At 42.1% G+C, this 19,458-nt stretch overlaps 2 protein-coding genes across 2 annotated transcripts; one reads left to right on the top strand and one right to left on the bottom strand.

The window, feature by feature from the left end:
* Positions 1-169: 169 nt before the first annotated feature.
* On the bottom strand, positions 170-5,445 carry asb16 (ankyrin repeat and SOCS box containing 16). Its single transcript, XM_085352786.1, has 7 exons — positions 5,288-5,445; positions 4,791-5,132; positions 4,443-4,710; positions 3,691-4,099; positions 3,496-3,579; positions 1,152-1,262; positions 170-1,064 (listed from the first exon to the last, which is right to left on the bottom strand). The coding sequence occupies exons 2-7, from the start codon at positions 5,125-5,127 to the stop codon at positions 879-881; spliced, it is 1,395 nt and encodes a 464-aa protein (XP_085208912.1). The 5' UTR covers positions 5,128-5,132; positions 5,288-5,445; the 3' UTR covers positions 170-878.
* Positions 5,446-6,256: 811 nt separating this feature from the next.
* hrob (homologous recombination factor with OB-fold) lies at positions 6,257-17,627 on the top strand. The gene is made up of 10 exons (XM_085352785.1): positions 6,257-6,268; positions 6,438-6,488; positions 6,650-7,630; positions 7,830-7,913; positions 8,446-8,580; positions 10,765-10,873; positions 15,951-16,036; positions 16,126-16,248; positions 16,393-16,606; positions 17,572-17,627. The coding sequence occupies exons 1-10, from the start codon at positions 6,257-6,259 to the stop codon at positions 17,625-17,627; spliced, it is 1,851 nt and encodes a 616-aa protein (XP_085208911.1).
* Positions 17,628-19,458: the final 1,831 nt, after the last annotated feature.

Genomic DNA, 19,458 nt, shown 5'->3' with positions numbered 1-19,458 from the left:
CTTAAAAACCACATAATAAACATAGCGGCGGCGTGACGTCATCACGGGCCAGCGGGGTGGGCGCGTGTTTTGGAAACTGTTTGCGCGCCCATTGCTCCACTTCTATGATACAACGTAAATAAATACATAACTGTAGTTTTTTTGAAAACAGTTTTATTGTTACATCGTTGTTAGTTGTTTATTTGAAAATATTTAAATATTTTATTAATTTATATATAACAGCACCTAAGAAAAAAACTAATCCTATGATTTGTATGGCCCAAAGTTGTTCGTAGGTTCAGTATTCACAAAGGATTCAAAACGAAATCAATTAATTAAATGAAAAAATATGTGAACTCTGTGTTAGCCCTGTAATAGCCTGGCGACTGGTGGGTCCAGTGTGTACCCAGTCTCTGCCCCATGAGAGCTGAGAGAGGCGACAACGAGCATTTCAAACTTCCTCTGACATTAACATCAGGAGAAAAACTGCACCAGGAGCTTCTTTTCATTGACTTCTCTGTCTGCAGCTCCTTCTTCATTACTTCCATGAACATTTCGTATACACATATAGCACCAACTAATCCAAATCAACAGTAAATAGCCCGAAACTTCTTAGAACTTCATCTGAACGTTTTCTTGGTTATTCTCTTCCCCATGAACAAATAAAACCATTAAATGTGTCTGAATTTCACAAACAACAATTGTTAGTTTAAAATAGTATCACAAACATGTCATTTAAATCTAATTTACATACATTTGTGTTCTTCAGTGCAACTATTTTTGTAAGGTCAAGTAACACGCTCATTTCTATCATATGTATCTCAGGGTCACCACCTGAAAACCCCTGAAATCTAAAATAATATAAGTTTCCAATGAGGCAAGATACACAATATGTACAGTCAGAAGAGCGTGCCATCATTACAGAGCAACAAATAATCCCTTACACAGCTGGGAATGTCCAGTTTGCTGACAACTGAGTGACACTGGGCTCCTAAATGCTGACGTAAAGCACACCGACAGAGATGCTGCAGAGAGCGAGGCTGAGCACTTCGCTGACGCACCAACTGGAAGAAAGACCGATGCTCCTGAGGCAGGGAGGTAGAAACAGAAACACTACAGTGCTGAAGGTAAACAAGCAGAGGAGAGTAGATTTAACACTGCGGAGAGCTCACCTCATATATCTCAGCAGACACAGCATCCATCCATTCACAGGGCGGGAGGTGGGGGTACGAGTTCAGCAGCACCTCGACAGTGGCCAGGGAGAGCACACACTGCTTCAGCATCTGCAAATAAAACACTGCTTGTAAAATTTGACAGTAACTAATTAATCATTCAATAGCTTATTACATTTAAGTGATGTTATTTTGGTAATAAAACATGTTACTTTATGAATTTTATGTCATATGGTACCAATAACTATTACATGCTGATGACACTGGTGTCACAGTCCATGTTTTTTGCTGTGTATTTGTTAAGTTTTTGTTTCCTGTTTTGATTTAAATGACGTTTTTCTCATTCTGCACATTTTTCCAGAGTCTCCTGTGTTTCTTTGACTTCCTCTGTTTTGTCTGTGCTTTAGTTTCCTTGTCTTCCTAATCTGTTCCAGCCCTGGGCCATGCCCGGCCTCGCATCCTATGACAGCTGAGAGACACTCTATTAAAGATTCACCTCTTCTCTATTTCACCTGCTTCTGCTGAGCACATTTAGGTCCCATCTACAACTGACACATAAGGGCCCCACCCACTTTATTAGGTACACTTTGCTTCTCATGTGTTGAACTCCGTTTTGCCTTCAGAAGTGCCTTAATTCTTCATCTCACAGATTCAACAAAGCACTGAATACATTCAGTGGAGAATTTGGTCCATGTAGAAATGATGACACGATGCAGTTGCTGCAGATATGTCACCTTCACATCCACCACGTCCCAGAAGTTCTCTATTGGATTGAGATCTGGTGACTTTAAAGGCCATTTGAGTACAGTAACATCACTGTCACGTTTAAGGAGTTGATGAGTGGCAACCGGCGTGGTTTCTGCTGCTGGAGCCCATGGGTGTCCAACTCCAGGCCTCAAGGGCCAGTCTCCTGCAGGTTTTAGATGTGTCCTTGATCCAACACAGCTGATTTAAATGGCTAAATTGCCTCCTCAACATGTCTTGAAGTTGTCCAGAGGGCTGGTAATGAACTAATCATTTGATTCAGGTGTGTTGACTTAGGGTAATATTTAAAACCAGGACCTTGAGCCTGGAGCTGGACACCCCTACTCGAGCCCATCTGCTTCATGGTTTGATCTGTTATGCATTTACAGATACTCGTCTGCACACCTTGGTTGTAACAGGTGGTTATTTGAGTTTCTCGATTACCTGGTTTCCATCAGCTCTTCTGAGCTATGACATAAATGAGATATTTTCTCCCACAAAACTGATGCTCACTGGATATTTTCTCTTTTTCAGATCATTTTCTGTAAACACTAGAAATGGTTGTGTGAGATGAACGGTTTTGGAAGCATCAGACCACACTGGCACCAACAATCACGCCACCTTCAAAGTAATTTAAATCACCTCTCTTCCCCATTCTGTTTGAACTCTAGCATTTTTACCATGTCTTCATGCGTAAATGCACTAAGTTGCTGATGATTAGACATTTGCATTCTTAAACAGGTATACCTAATAAAGTGGCAGGTGTATTTATATAATTGTTCACACTATATCAAATATTTGATCTTGTGAAGGTTTCATCACTAATCACTGAGTCTATTCTCAGCTCAGGCATGTCAAACATAATGAAAGTCAGAGATGTGCATAACTTTCTTTAGCAGCAATAGAGAGCCTGGTTTCACTCCTGACTTCTCATATTTGAACATAAACCATGATCTTTCCCTAAATGAAAGAGGTAGTAAAAACGAAACTAAAGAAAGGCCGAAACAGGAAGCAAACTGCAGACTACAGCGTCTCAGCCGTCTTCTTTCAGCCAGCACACTAGCTTACTTATATGCTGTTTAAAACAAGTATTATAAACCCAACTTGCAGCTTTATAAAAGTCAGGATTTCTTGAAATGGAGAGAAAGACTTAATTTGAATAAAAAGGACATATTGACATTATTCCTTTTTTCCATGTTCACTTTTTGCTTTTTACGTTCTCACTAACTTTGTTGGTTTTGTCTAATTTTAAAGTGTTTACATTTTTTTATTTACATATTTTGTTGCAGATTTACAAAAATGTAGATAGACACCCCCCCCCCATCTAATATTTCATAATGTTTTTTTCTTGTTTGTTTCTACTCTTCAGACTTTGACATGTATTAATATTTCATTTAAAGATTGTTTTGTTTTTTACAATCCCTGATGTAGTATTTATCTAAGCCTTACGTATTTTGAAATTGTTGCCTCATGAAGTTTCATCACCACACTGACAGCACTGGCATGGAGTCAGTGTTGTCAGTGTGCGCGCATTAGATAACACTACAATTTACATGCAGCAGTTCTCACATTCCCTCACAGCGTGGCTGTTTGATCAAACCTTTGGTGAAACAGGCTTAGCTCCGTGGTTCAGAAGTGATCGTGCAATTGCTTCAGGTTGCTGGTCCGGGAAATCTTCTACCACCTTAAAAACCAAACAGAAAAGTTCTTATCCGAATGCTCAAACTTAAAAATGTGTTTCTGTGTTTGCAATGCTAAATAGTACTTTGTTGCTCTTATACATAGCATCTGCTACCTGCAGCAAACAGTCCATGGCTGTGTATCCTGCACAGTTGGTGACATCAGCCTTGGCCCCATGCTGCAGGAGGAGGTCTACAATCCTGGGGCAGCAGTTTGCACAGGCGTTGTGCAGTGGAGTGTGCTGCTTCCTGCCTGCAGTTCGAGCATCGGCTCCTGCGTCCAGAAGCTTCTGAACCACACGAAGATAGCGTCCGGCCTCAGATGGTCTCTCGGCTCCGGAGCATGCAGCGTTCAGAGGGGTCTCGCCCTCTCGATTTGTGGCTAACACATCAGCTCCGTGGCTAAGAAAGAGCTGGACGTGCTCTTCGAGGCCTCGCCGAGCAGCCACATGCAGAGGTGTGAGTCTCGACTCCCTGGTCCTCACATTGACCTCTGCACCTCCTTCTAAAAGCAGCTCAGCGCAGCTTTAAAGAATAGTACATTTACTGGTCACGACATGCACAATATCTACATTCAGTCCATAAGAAATCCATCTCCCTCAGATATTTTTCATAATATCTCAGAAATGTTTTTTTTCCTGGCTCACTAGATTTGTATTATTACATTACATTCTATTAAACTACGTTGGTTTTTTTTGTTGTTGTTTTTTTACCGCAGTTGAGAAAATAGCCTTTAAAGGACATTTTTCATATAAGACAAGATTAATATAAAGCTTTGCTTCAGCTACTCCTTGGCAACAATACCCTCTGCTGAATATTTCTGCTTAAGCACAATAAGAATAAAGTCGTCAGCTTTTTTAGCACTTACTGGAATGACTGGGCAGAGGTACAGAGGTGAAGAGGGGCACTGCCATCTGCAACCAACAGATCAGGCTCTGCTCCATGAGAGAGCAGCAGCTGGACACAAATAGAATGGCCACCTATGCAGGCATCGTGGAGGGCTGTGTTGCCTCCAGGGTCAGCGTTCACCTCCGCCTCACGAAACAGCAGCTCCTCCACACATGCTGTGTGTCCTCTGCTGGCAGCCAGACGTAAGGCTGAGGTCTGTTTCACTGTGGAGCTCATGGTCCACATGCCTGGCGGAAGAAGGAAAAGGGAGTTCATTCAATTAAAGCGTTTATAGAAGATTAAAAGATAGAGATCTGTAAAGTCATACCCATCTCTGGAGCCCACACCATCTCCTCATGCACCGTCTCCATCAAGGCATTGACCATAGCAGGGTCCTTCAGCACTGCATACACTCCTTTCATGTCCCCGCACATGAAGGTGTTGTGGACGGCAGTGTCTCTGCACTTCACCTGGGGCGGAGGGGCCCTGACTTCCTGGAGCCGCTGCTGACGGGGAGGAGGCCTTGGGGCCCGAGGCAAAGGCGCTCTAGTCATGGCTCTCCTGTGAGCCAGTGCCCGCCGTGCATCCTCCCATTCCTGAAACGCCTGCTCCAGTCTCAGAGAGCGCAGTGAAGTAGAGGTAAATGGGAATGTGTCCTTTGACATGGGGCCTTAAAGTCAAAACACAGGTTTAAAAGTACTGATTTCATGCCATTTTCCAGTTTTATCACAGCAGAACATTAACACATTCACCCCGCTAAAGCCAGCCTCTGAAGCACTGGGAAGTACTGTTTACTGAAAATAGCAACATGCAGCGTTTACTCACCCTTTAATGGAACAGCTGTGAGTGACAGGAGTCCAAGCAGAGGTCAACTAAATACTTTCACAGCTAGAATCAGGTTCATTTCCCTTTGAAATTAACTATTATGAAGCGATTTCCAAATTAAATGCCCTTCCGTGGTGGCTACAGTCACAAGATTGTTGCACAAGTTCAGCACTGAATATTAATAGATCAGAACGTAAGCTGATACTAAGTGTTTCCACAGCGACCACTAGATGACAGTATCGACCCAGCATTTAGCTCTATTGCGGTCATGAACGCCAAAGAGCATAGAAGTATCAAGATAATCTATAGAAATCAACGAGGAAGGCCACGTGATCACAACTTTAAAAAGTGAGTAAATTCATAGCGTCCCGAAATTCACGTAAGGGAAAGGTGGTAAGAAGAAAAGCCAATTTGGAGTTTATTACGAATAAACTTGATAGCTTTCACAACTACGACAGCTGTCTACCTGAACATCTACTGCTCACGAGTAAAAAAAAAGAAAATGTTTTGCTCTCTCAGAGATGATACTAGCTCGTCTGGGAGACATTACAAAATTGCTAAAGAATTTTGTCTTTTAAGAAAAAAGAGTATTTGCGTGAATCGGTTATTTTTATTAGTAAGATAGGTTTGTTATTAACCACGCCGTGGCGTCGCTAAACTTGGAACAAAAACGGAGCTACATCTAATGGGAATGGGGATTGAATCATCTCGCTTCACTTCAACCTCCTTTGTAAAAACATTCCTTACGTCATCACGTCGTGTTTGAACGTGGCGGCGCGATACGAAGCAGTACAGCCCAGATAAACTTTACCTGTAGCTAGCAAGCTAGTCTCACTTAACTGTAGTTAAAAAGGAAAAGAAATAGCAGAGATCATATTTGTAAGCCGGCATTAAATGGCAATTAATGTCTTACAAAGTCTGGTATATTTGTTCAAAGTGATCAACAACGGTTTTTTATCGCGATAGCCCATGACTGCAATGGTAAGTCCAGCAAACTGAACGCAGCTGAGGCTAACTAAGCTAATACACGTTAAGTAGCTCAAATGTGTGGCATGTTTTCGAGTTTACCAGGACATATTATTACTATTATTATTATTATTGACATTTATTGGTACTCGTGCTGTGTTTTATTGTTGTTTTTGTGTTACAGACCTGTAAATTAAGTGGCCTTTTCAGCATTGGCGAGGACTTTGAAGATGAGGTAATAATCAGTAAATATAATAACACCTGATTTTATTTAACTGTCGTTTCAGGCTGCTTTCTGTCACATAATGGTCCTCCTGTTCCCTCGTAATCCCACTGTGTGTGTGTGTGTGTGTGTGTGTGTGTGTGTGTGCGCGCGCGCGCGCGTGTGTTTCCCAGGACCTGCTCGAGACAGACTGGGCTTCCTGCTCCGTGTCTGGACCAGCCAATGTGGCAGCTGCTGTGTCATCCTGTGCTCTGCGTGCCTCCTCTGTTACTCACAGAGAGCCGGAGAAAATTTGCCTCCAGCAAACTGGAGAGAAATCAGCTGCCCCGTGCAATGGCACAGCATCAGAGAGCAGCACGCACACTACTGCTACGGGACAAACTGTTGCTTTGGGGTTGAGACGGCTCTCATCTTCCTCTCATTCCCGCTCTCCTCTCCCTACTCCTTCTCCCACGTTGAATAACTCTGAGCCAAATCGGGCAACACAACAGAGTCACGCTCACGCTAAGGGGCTGCCGAAGCCCTGTGTGGCTCAGGATGACTTTGATGACTGGGATGTTGACCTAGCAGACCTGGAGGAATGTGATGGCCAAATGGGACGGATGCCTGAACCTCCTGCTCCACGTGCACCCACAGTAGAGCCTCCAGCCAAAATGCTGCGACCCTCGACCTGTGGACAGACTCAGACACTACCTGTTCGGACAGTGAGGGAGCTTAGCGCCGCATCCAAGACTTCTAGCTCCACTGGTCACAATTTGGCTCCTTTTCCACCTGTCCAACATCCAAATCCATGTCCTGCTTTCCCATTAGCCCCTCCACAGAAGTCTGACGTTTTCCGTGGCTTCACTGCAACTTCTCCAGCCCTGAGCTCTTTTTCCAGGACGGTTAACAAACCTCAGCAGCCACAGAAAACATGTACAACTCCAAGACCCTCCTCTCAGCCCCGCAACCTCTTTGATACAGTCTCCCCGGCACCTCCTTCCTCCCCCTCTCCCTCTGTGAACTCTCATCCTCTTCACACGCCAGTACTCACCAATCGCCTGGTCCAGCTAGTCTCTGCCTCCAATAAGCTTCCCAAGAAGAGGCCTCGCTCAGAGCCACGCCAGCCCAGGACCCGGCGCTTCCCTGGTCCAGCTGGGCTTCTGCCACAGCAGGTTGGTCTCATGTGATGCTGATGCACTCTCTCCTAATCTGGCTTTCTGCAAATGAAAGCACAAGCACGGTCAAGCCAAGGCAAAGATGCCTGAGTAGAACTCAGAAAGAAAATGAATTAGTTATGTGTTCTGTTTTGGGGTTTTTTTGTTTTTATTTCCCACCTTGCTGGCATATAGTGATTTAAATTTCCTCTCTCAGCCTCAGGGTCAGAACCTGGATGAGATTGTGGTTTCTGTTCCTCAGACTCCTGCCCATGGGGCTGTGGCTCGACTACCAAGTCAGGTAAATAAAGCAGGTTTTTTTTTTCCCATCTTTTCTATCACTGTTGCACCTTCAAAAGCAGACGAGATTACAGAAAAGGCTTGAAAATGCCAGGTGTCCACACGGTGTGAGGCCAGTAAATCATGAACAGATTTTGTATTGGCCACATGGAGGCAGCGGAAATGAATGACTAAAACAGCACTGACACCACCTTATGAGCTGACATGGAAAAGAGCTGCCTATTTACACATCCAGCTTGTTAATAGTCCCCTGATGTCAAGTGCAGTATTCTCTTACTTTTGCTCTCCTGAAGGAAACATCTGGCACATCAGCTGCTTAATGCTCCACTCTGTTCAACAGCTAGTCTACGTAGGACGAGTAGCTGCCTGCCAATTTGTGCATTGTTTGTACAGGATGCAGTACTCTACATAACACTATTTACAGTTATTTGTGTGAAATATTAATTAGAGCCACTTGGAAGAACCAGCAAAGGTTAAGAATTCCATTTATAGTGTCGCTGTATGTTTGTGGGTGTAAAAACTTTATGTTAAAGGCTTCCAGCTCCCAGACTGAGGAAGAAGAGTTCAGTGGCGGTGCCTGGGCAGCGATGAAGATGGAGATGGGATTGGATGAGAGGCATCCATCATGTTTCCTGCACTCCTACAGTGTGGTCATGGTGCTTCGCAAGGTGAGCTGACAACGTCGTTACACAAATGGAGAAGAAGTCCCACTCGTACTGTTTATTCAAGCGCTGTCTAATATTTAGGTCAAGCCTCTTTACAAGTTATGTGTCTTCACACCACAACGGCCCGTTTGCCGCCGTTGGAGGTCTATTGGCATAATCAGGACAAATGACGGCGCTGTCCTGGAGGTGTTGTGTAATTATAAACAGTACGATCGCTTATCAGTCACACTAATGGGGACTCTGCTGTCGCTCTCCTGTAGCTGTGTGTGAAGGGCCGCCAGTGTGAAGTAGCTTTGAGTGGCAGTCATTTTGAAACCTTACACGGTGGTTTCTGCTGTGTTTGCTTGTCACTGGCTCCATTTAACAGGAGCAGAGTCGGTGGCAGGACGCTGGATAAGCTCGCTCAGGTTAAGCCGTTGACGTGAATGTCAGCTTCCCCAAATCCTTGTTTTTCGTGAATAAACAAATGACCACACTGCCTCAATGTGTTCTAACAAATGCAGTGTAAAGAAAGGTTGATCTCAAGAGGAAATCCTGCTCACTGCTGTGTATTTACTTCCATCAGTATATCTTCGTAACACCAGATTTGTGTCGAGGGTTAATTTAAAAACTGAGGTTAATCAGTAGGTTGGTACACTGGAGAAGATTTGATATCATTTGTAAAGTTTCTTTCAAAGCATCAGGTTATCATAGATTATCGGAATGACTGAACACTTACAGTTTATCTAAAGTAAATAAGGCTGGGTTTTTAATCCCGTGCAAACACTTGCAGACAGCTGTGGACATCACAGATTGTTCCTATTCCACTTGAGGGACGCTTGCACAGCTGGCGACCTTGCAGTTTTGGCACATTGGAGGGCACATGGATGTCCACATGAAGAGATTCAAACAGACCCTCGCATTCTAGTTGATGTCAAAAGTATTACACCCACATGAGGCACTTTTAAGCAACTCCAAACCCTGTACCTTCAGCACTTGCGTAAAAGACAACATGTGGCTTTGCACAGAAGTCAAACCCCTCCTGGACAATATGATGCCATATTTTCACCCAGTCACAGTGCACTTTGCACTCTCTTTACGGCAGTGCTGTGAATTAAAGCGAATGTGGTTTAAATTCAACACCACGCTGCATCAGCAACACTGAAGTTTTTAAACTGGCCGTCACTGAGAGAAGGAAGGCTGCAAATATACTCGGGCTTTCTCTTGCTTTGTGCTCACAGCCACCAAAACATCAGAGGCCACACTCAAACAAGGTAAAAAGCAATAATTCTGTCCATTTGCGAGGCATCCTGGCTGGCCGTTTACGGTGCCAAGTCCCCAGCCGCCTCCCAGAAACCAACCTTCATGTTTATGTCCCTGTAAATTTTAAATTGCACATCCTACAGCTGCAGGTAGTCCACTGCCAAAATAAAATTTCCTCCATGCTGTTATATTGCAGAAGCATTTTGTTGGATAAACAAGCGTAATTCTGCCCCAGAACCTCAAAAGATGATTTTTTTTTTTTATTCATTTATGGGTTTTTTTTATCTTTGTGGGAGACGAGCGTGTTCTTGATTTGTGTGCACAGCCAGCAGTTGTCTGGGCTTGCACTTGCCCACTGTACTACCAGCCAATCAGCCCAGCTAGACCTCCGGTCCTCCGACTCTTCCCATCGAAAATGTAATAAATAGTGCAGGTGGTAGGCTCTTATGTGAAAAGCCCATTATCCCTGATGTGCTGATAGATTTAGAGCTTAAATTTGAAGATTTAGAAAAAGAATCTGAAATTGCACACAAGAGTTCTTAAAATTCAGTATCCAATTGGAGCACAGAACATGTGTTTACACAATTAAAAACAAGCAAACAGTTGATTCGGTTATTTTCTTATAATACTAACATTAAATATATATGTGAGTAAAATGTGTGCCATGAAATCAGACTGTCATCACACAATCCTCAGCTGAATTATTTAGCTTCCATGTTTTTCTTAACACTTAATTGTGTTCTGTTTTCTACTGTATTCAACATAGAAATGCTTCAGACCCATTTTATAAGAAAGAATTAGATATTTTTGCTTGAACCATTACTAAAAAGATGAATGATCAACTTTTTATATTTAATCTGTTAATCCATTAATTATTTAGCAATATTGTTAGCAAAAGTTATCGTGTGTGTGTGTCTGTGTGTGTATTTTCCCTCTTCTTGTTAGGCTGCACTGAAACAGCTGGTCAGAAATAAAGTTCCAAACATGGCTGTGCTTCTGAAGAGCATCGTCCACACGCATACTGATGCCAAGGCAGTGTTTAAGGACCCGACAGGTAACAGACAAACCCAGACACACTCAGTCTTAAAATAAATACAGGGAGTGCAGAATTATTAGGCAAATGAGTATTTTGTCCACATCATCCTCTTCATGCATGTTGTCTTACTCCAAGCTGTATAGGCCCGAAAGCCTACTACCAATTAAGCATATTAGGTGATGTGCATCTCTGTAATGAGAAGGGGTGTGGTCTAATGACATCAACACCCTATATCAGGTGTGCATAATTATTAGGCAATGTCCTTTCCTTTGGCAAAATGGGTCAAAAGAAGGACTTGACAGGCTCAGAAAAGTCAAAAATAGTGAGATATCTTGCAGAGGGATGCAGCAGTCTCAAAATTGCAAAGCTTCTGAAGCGTGATCATCGAACAATCAAGCGTTTCATTCAAAATAGTCAACAGGGTCGCAAGAAGCGTGTGGAAAAACCAAGTTGCAAAATAACTGCCCATGAACTGAGAAAAGTCAAGCGTGCAGCTGCCAAGATGCCACTTGCCACCAGTTTGGCCATATTTCAGAGCTGCAACATCACTGGAGTGCCCAAAAGCACAAGGTGTGCAATACTCAGAGACATGGCCAAGGTAAGAAAGGCTGAAAGACGACCACCACTGAACAAGACACAAGCTGAAACGTCAAGACTGGGCCAAGAAATATCTCAAGACTGGTTTTTCTAAGGTTTTATGGACTGATGAAATGAGAGTGAGTCTTGATGGGCCAGATGGATGGGCCCGTGGCTGGATTGGTAAAGGGCAGAGAGCTCCAGTCCGACTCAGACGCCAGCAAGGTGGAGGTGGAGTACTGGTTTGGGCTGGTATCATCAAAGATGAGCTTGTGGGGCCTTTTCGGGTTGAGGATGGAGTCAAGCTCAACTCCCAGTCCTACTGCCAGTTTCTGGAAGACACCTTCTTCAAGCAGTGGTACAGGAAGAAGTCTGCATCCTTCAAGAAAAACATGATTTTCATGCAGGACAATGCTCCATCACACGCATCCAAGTACTCCACAGCGTGGCTGGCAAGAAAGGGTATAAAAGAAGGAAAAACTAATGACATGGCCACCTTGTTCACCTGATCTGAACCCCATTGAGAACCTGTGGTCCATCATCAAATGTGAGATTTACAAGGAGGGAAAACAGTACACCTCTCTGAACAGTGTCTGGGAGGCTGTGGTTGCTGCTGCACGCAATGTTGATGGTGAACAGATCAAAACACTGACAGAATCCATGGATGGCAGGCTTTTGAGTGTCCTTGCAAAGAAAGGTGGCTATATTGGTCGCTGATTTGTTTTTGTTTTGTTTTTGAATGTCAGAAATGTATATTTGTGAATGTGGAGATGTTATATTGGTGTCACTGGTAAAAAAAAAAATAATAATAATAATTGAAATGGGTATATATTTGTTTTTTGTTAAGTTGCCTAATAATTATGCACAGTAATAGTCACCTGCACACACAGATATCCCCCTAAAATGGCTAAAACTAAAAACTACTTCCAAAAACATTCAGCTTTGATATTAATGAGTTTTTTGGGTTCATTGAGAACATGGTTGTTGTTCAATAATAAAATTATTCCTCAAAAATACAACTTGCCTAATAATCCTGCACTCCCTGTATGATGATTCATTGTGAATCAATTACAATGCTCGACTCTAGTAGAGCACTTGAGCCTCAAAGCAAACTTCGGTAGGGAAAAGAAACAGGAAAGCGTGTTAACTAGTGCTGAACCATGGGAGCAGAGGAGCTGCGAGCTTTTTCCTGCACATTTGACATTTGCTCACTGGGAGCTCGCCTGATTGAGCTCCACGAGGTACGAGAGCAGAGTTCAGCTATTGTAACACGCTTGATTGCGTGCACACATACACACATGTACACACACCCCGTCTTGCCCAAACAGCAGGACGCCTCTTTCTTCCCACCGCTCGTTTCCTCTCCCGCTCTTTCTTAAACCTTTCCCCCCACTTTTGTCTGCTGCACCTCTAAGCTGAGTCGGTTGCCATGGCCCCCAGAGAGCAGCCACATGAGGTGAACTGATTATCATCACTCAGGAGTGGATGTTGCTCTCAACACCGGACTTAAGTGCTTATTAGTGATTCAATTGCCACAGATTGGCATCAGTAGTGGGCAGGTATTAAGTGCTTCTGACACCACAAGAAACTGTTTGCTTAGTCATGTGACCCTGACCTGCTGGAAGGTTCTTTGCTTTTTACCCAGCAGACAGTGTTATCTGAGAAGCTGCTAACAGCGCACGCTTAACATCCACTAGTGCTGGGGGAAAAAAAACAAGCTGAGGAGAAATTAATCAACATATTAGTATCTTAATCATTTATCATTAACAAAAAATATTGGGCTTTCATCATAATGTGTGTGTATGTATAAGTATGAAAAATGGGGATTCAAACACTTGCTTCTGGTGAGTGATGAACTCTTTCATGTCGCTGCCGATCCCTCGAGCCTCCATTTGTGGACTTTTTGCAGTTTAAAATGGGTAAAATATTCCTAATGTGTACATAAACACGACTCGGTGCGTATGACAGCAGTCTGGTGGTGGAAAAAAACGGAAACACGGATCTTTAGATCACGTTCTTGACAGCAGAGTCTGCTGTGGATTTAGGTGTCATTCTGAGCTTCAGGAAAGTTTTTCACTATTTTCTGATATTTTTATATTTGTATGAAAACAGAAGAACCATATCTGGGAGATGCTGATGAGGATCTTTAGATGCAGCTTAGCTGTCTAATAAACATGCAGTTTTATTCTTATGAGTTTGAAGAAGGAAGCTGTGGTGTTAAAAGGTTTTTATTCCAGGCTTGTTCTGAAGCTCTCAATACAATCTCGGATTTATTCAGAGTGACACACTGTTCATATTCTTTTTTTCTTTCTTTTTTTTTGGCTTTCCTGTTGTGTTTTTGATTTTGTTTTTTTGCCCAAACCGTTACACTAAATATGTCAGAAAGTTTATGGAAATGTGTGCAAAATGCTGCTGTCTCTGGTTTCTTTTGGAAATTTCCGTCAAACGTGAATATTTGAATCCTCTTGGGTTTGAATATTTACCCGGAATAATCACATCACAAAGTGTGGAAAAAGCTTTCCTACATTGTTAGAAATGTGGATTGGCTTGCAAAACTTTGGGTTACTGTGAATAGCTAGGCATGTAAAATGTGACCTGATTCTTCCATTTATTTATTTACATTTATTTTTTTAAATTTCACACTCAGTTTCCTGTTTTAGTTTCAAAATGGCCAAAAAAAGGCCCAAAGCAAATTATGGGGCATCCTAGATGGTCGACTCTTAATAATGTCCTTTGGTGTGCATCACGGCATGGAGAGACTTTTGGTAGAGACCTTTCTCTCTGTTGCTACTGCAGAAGGCATCTGTGCTTATGATTGTCTGTTTTTGTCCTGAGTTTTGTTTGTTTTTTACAGAGATTATGATATTTTTTGTCTTCAGATTTTGCTGGTAATGAGTATAATCCAGTCTTGCTTTTGCTAAGGAAACTTTTCCAAGTGCTACTCGCTGCTGCACCCACCCTTTCTACGCCTCGTTTCAACTTCATTAGTCAAATTTTTGGTTCCTAAATGAACCAAATGAACATCTAAAATGCTTTTATTTCAACTATTTTTCAGACAAAGGAGTCTGCTGTGTCTTCCCCAAGGTCTTTTGGTGTCACATGGTGATTTTGATATGAATTTCTTGTAATTAACATCAACTTGACCTTGATCTATTAACTGCTGGCTCTTTATGAACTGAAGAAACGGCTAAATGAATACACTTTGCTGTCATTTTGGAGCCTTCTCCTGCTTTGTCGGCATGAATTATTTTAACTTTCAGTGCTAGGCAGCTGGAGCTCGTAGCTAATGATTGCTGGGTCAAGGTTTCAGAGTTGGCAGAGCTGGTCGAGTTGGCAAGCAGAGTATTCATAAATCCTGCAAATTTGGATCACTTGAGGGGTTTACGGAGTTTCCTGTGGCTCAAGATACTTTTTACCTGTCTGAATTACTGCTGAACACACAAACTGCTCAGGAGGCGGTTATGTTCCAAGTTTCACTTTAAAATTGAGTACAAGTGCAGTGTTTTCACTGATTGTTTTATTTACAGCCTGTTTTAAGCGCATTATAGATTCTCTGCTTTCCAAAGATGTTTTATATGTGCACATTGTTAAGTTGCACCTTAGTAAAACCATTGAATGAAACGCTAATTGTGCATTAAATTCTCACAAGACTGTATTCGTTAATCTGCTGTCGAGTTTCTTTAACACTGCTGGAACGGCCACTATTAGAATTATATTTATTTTTACCTGGTGCTAAATCTCTGGTCTTCAGTATCATCTTAACTGCAACAGTGTTGCATTTTACTGTTATTTTTTTTTAATGTTCTTTATCTATTTATCATCACCTGATAAGCTCTCTGATTGTAGTAGGGACGCTCATAGGGATCGTTTTGTGGATAAGAGTCGTGATGTATGTAATGCCCGGTTTTATGAGAGCGTCACACAGGGCGGGAAGCAGAAAGCCTGGCGTAACAGTGAAAGGTTTTAGGTTTTGTTGAGCCAGCTACAGCAAAGAAAGCCTGGCTGTGTTGAACTTCCCTTGGAGTAATACTCCTTTGGGTATTATATAATCTGGTAGCAGCAGAGTAAAAGGAATCTTTCATCTTTACCTTTATGCTGTTTGGGGGTCAGTTTGTCTTCTACTCAAATGTGAATAGAAGGAAAAGAAATTCTGACTGGTATCTTTTTGTGAATTCTCCATGTTTTCTTCTTATCTTGTGCAAATGTGCACACTCACATGCACATTAAAGTGAGAGCTTTCATGCCATTTCATTGAATTATCAGACTTTTTGGTGGTTGCCTGTCCAGAAAATAAAAAAAATTATTGCTAGATTAATAAAAAAAGAAGGTAAATAATGAAGCGTTTCATACATTTTGATCATAAAATGCAGATTATGGATAAAAACATTTGTATTCAAGAAGGAAAGTGAAAAAGTGAGGATGTGTTTATGCAGCTAAAATGTATCTTTTGTGAGAAGTTATGAGTAGCTGTGTGTGTTTAAATGTTTTTTGTACTTCTTTATAATGCTTTGGACTGAAGGGGAGATTCAGGGAACTATTCATCGGCGTCTTTTAGAGGACAGAGCAGAGGAGCTTAAGGTCGGGGCTGTGCTGCTGCTCAAACAAGTAAGGCATACCGCCCACAATCGTATAACTATAGTGTTGTATCTGAGTTATACAGTGGTTACAAATCAGTTTCTTACTTCTGTGAACAGGTGGGTGTGTTTTCCCCCTCCCATCGTAACCATTACCTGAATGTAACTTCCAATAACCTGCTGAGGATCTACGCTGCTGATGGAGTCAGTCTGACCTCCACTCAGCTTCCCCCTCTGGTCCTGGTGAGCAGGATGGCTGCTGCTGAAAATAAGATTAGCACGTCTACATTCCAAGAAATACAAAAACATATTTACTTTTTTTCTTTTTAGATATATGTCCTGTCAACCTGTCATCAGTCCCTTTGAAACATATTCATTCTTTTCTAGGAGCCGATGTTGCTGTCACCCACTCAGTCTCCCGGTGTCCTTCAGGAGCCAGTTTCCTGCATGCAGCTGATGTTTGATGAAGAGGATGACGAGGGAAAAGATTGGGAAAGACACACAGAGCGAGAGGGAGACCCTCGAGCCCCTGTAGACAGTGGCAGAGGCTCCCTGGAGCGTGGTGGGAGCACAGCACCACAGGAGCCAAGCTGGGGTGCAGGTGGGGCACATGCAGTAACACTTGCAGACAGGGAGAAAAGAGCTTAGTACAAACAACACTTGTAGAGAAGCAGAAGAGAGATTAATTCTTCTCACATCGTGAGCTCGCCTGCTGTCGCTCTGAAATATAAGGAGTTATTTTCCGAATAAAACATTAATGATGTTTGGTCATTGGCATTTGACTGCAATTCTGAAACCCTATCAGTCATAGCCTGATTTGTTTTTAAACTGTTTTTGTTTGTTTTTTTGTCTGATGAGCAAATATTTATCTCATATCTAAAAATGATATGATGCAAAAAGGCAAGCCATGTTTAGGATTCTTAGTCCCAGAATTTTACCTCAATTTGCCTAAATGACAAACACAGTGACTGTCTTTGGAGGACAAATCCTAAGAAATCCACAGCTGAGAATTTCCATGCAGAAATGTGAAATGTTAGCATCTTAGGCTGATCAACATCTAGCTATGGTCTAAAATTCTGGAGCGCAGTCTAAAAACCAATAATAGCAATGACATCCAGTGGTCACAGGGGGTGCTGTTTGAGCTCCAGCTCCTCCCGCCCACGTGTTGAAAGAACAAACTGAATTGCTTCCAGTGGTCACAGCAGCTCACTGCCTCGATGCATGCGAGCAGGAAAACTGGATTAAAATGCTATATTCAAACTGTTTATTCTACAAATCCGTTATGATGCCGTCATGGCCTTTGATCTGGCATCACCATCAAATCACTCTTTGCATTTTGCATTTGCAGCAGCACCTAATAAAAAATGCATTGCTTTGTTTTTCATCCAACTGAGTATTAGAGCATTACAAGATGAAACCAGTACCATGTGTGTTTTTTACTTAATAACTAACCCCTGATGATTGTAGTTGAAAAATTGCAATCATTGCTGTTTTGTTTTTGTTTAATCAAATGTCTGAGGCATTAAAATACTGTCTCATGTGCTGACCTGTGTGTTTGTTGCACAGATGATGACCTGGATGAACTGCTGGGAGAATTGCCCGAGGATGCCTGCAGCCTATGATGGAAACTTCACATGAAACTTTACAGACTGTCTCCCAGGACTTGCATTATGACTGACTCACCTTGCACTTCTACCCTCATTTTCCTTTTGAGTCACCTTCTAAACACCGAAATACTGGTGAAACGATGTACATGTTGTTTACTCAAAACTGTTTCAGATCTGTTTATAAATACAAACAGAGAATAGTCTTGAATTAATTTGTTGTAAGTGTGCCGATGCTTTGTATCACCGATAATTGATAAGTTGCTCGTTAGTTCCAAAAATCTGCCTCTTTTGATTTCATCTACACATCCTGTGTTCTTGTAGCGACTTTGAGCCTCTTCTATGTGCGTATTAGAGATGTTTCCCTTTTTGTTTCATTCTTATTCATTGTACCTGCTCCACTGACCTTGAAATGGAAGACTAATCTACACAGCATTGATTTACTAATTATGCAAAATGAAACCAAGGTGAGGCTGCGGCTGTTTTCCAGTTAGTTTTCAGTTTCGAAGTGGACTGGATGATTTTTTTTACGCTGCTTGTTTACGGTGCATTAAGAGGTGTATCAGAGGTTTTTGGCTTGGGATTGCGAGAGGTAGTCTGAGTCCCATGTGGTTTCCTGACCTAAGCAGTGTTTACCCAACTGTGCAGTGCATCAGGGTGGAGTCGTACTGTGACTAACAGGCTAATATGGTGGCTTTCCCGACATCTCCTCCTCAGATCCAGACTTCTTCAGCACTCCTGCCTGAGTATAACAGATTCAGGTTAATCCTCATCCTCGTTCTCATTTTGAGTATGATGCAGCTGCTCAAATTGCCTGGTTTAAGTTGAAAAGCGAGAGGGAGAGAGAACAGGGATGATGAAATGGGTTGTATTTGCAGTTTTTCAACTTAGCCGTGTGGCTTAAATAAGTACATTTACAGTGCAGTCTAAGTATTTGGACAGTTACACATGATCTGTTTGCACTCTGTTTCTGCACGTTGGATTTGTAATGGGCCAGTAAATGAGAGGAGAGAGTAATGATTTTCAGTGTAAATGTAAGGCTGATTACATTGTAGCCTGTCACTGCCCTTATGGATTAACTGATGTTTCTATCCAGACGTGATGTCCTCCTTCGATTCATTTATACTAACTTTATAAGGCAGGTTTGAGAGTGTGATCAGCGGCTCATCCAGAATAAACAGTGTCCTTTCTAGAAAGTAATCATACTGTTCAGCTTTTTGCTTTTAAATTGTTATATTGCCATTGCTGAGTATTGATCTAAAACCCTTAAACTCAGTTTGAAAACTCAGTCACCACTAAAAATATAAAACCCATTGATTAATTTAAATGTAAATAAGCATATTTGAGTAAGTCAAATTTCATTTAGGGTCTTTAAGATCAGCAGCACAAAGCGCTTCATGACAAAAATGCTAGAAAGTTCTGCAAAAGCACGTTTAAAAAGATGAGGTTTTAGCTGATATCTAAGAGATCAGTCCACAGAGCTCGGGGCTCTGTGGGGGAGAGAGTTGCAGAGTCTGGGCCACTGTTGCAAAACTCTTTGCTTTAGTTCTCAGGCTTATATGATGCATAGCCAGCAGCCCCTGATTACATGGCCTCTGGGATGATCTGGAGATGTATGCATGTAAGAGTTCACTCGTGTATGCTGGTGCTTCTCCATGCAGAGCTCTGAAAGTCAAAATCAGAATCTTAAAGTGAAATCTGAAGTTAATGGGGAGCCAGCGCAACTGAATTAGTAACAGTGTGACATGTGAGTACTAAGACTTCACCTTCGCAGTGATATTCTCTACAACCTGCATACTATTACTGTAAGGCAGTTTATACACTGTACTGTGTGTTTATGCTACCCATT

Source organism: Diplotaxodon limnothrissa, linkage group LG4 (assembly GCF_057381915.1).
Source record: "Diplotaxodon limnothrissa isolate DT_005_m linkage group LG4, D_limnothrissa_male_GT1.1, whole genome shotgun sequence".
Classification (NCBI taxonomy): Eukaryota; Metazoa; Chordata; class Actinopteri; order Cichliformes; family Cichlidae; genus Diplotaxodon; species Diplotaxodon limnothrissa.
This window is presented reverse-complemented; position numbering and strand designations above follow the sequence as displayed.

Bases quoted from the DNA above. Each gene is read 5' to 3' on its own strand.
- asb16 (XM_085352786.1), bottom strand. From the start codon at position 5,127: ATGTCAAAGGACACATTCCCATTTACCTCTACTTCACTGCGCTCTCTG. The intron at 4,100-4,442 runs GTAAGTGCTAAA...TATTCTTTAAAG, and splicing joins ACCTCTGCCCAGTCATTCCA to CTGCGCTGAGCTGCTTTTAG. The intron at 1,263-3,495 runs GTTTGATCAAAC...TTTTATTTGCAG, and splicing joins CTAAGCCTGTTTCACCAAAG to ATGCTGAAGCAGTGTGTGCT.
- hrob (XM_085352785.1), top strand. The intron at 6,489-6,649 runs GTAATAATCAGT...TGTGTTTCCCAG, and splicing joins GCGAGGACTTTGAAGATGAG to GACCTGCTCGAGACAGACTG. The intron at 10,874-15,950 runs GTAACAGACAAA...TTTGGACTGAAG, and splicing joins AGTGTTTAAGGACCCGACAG to GGGAGATTCAGGGAACTATT.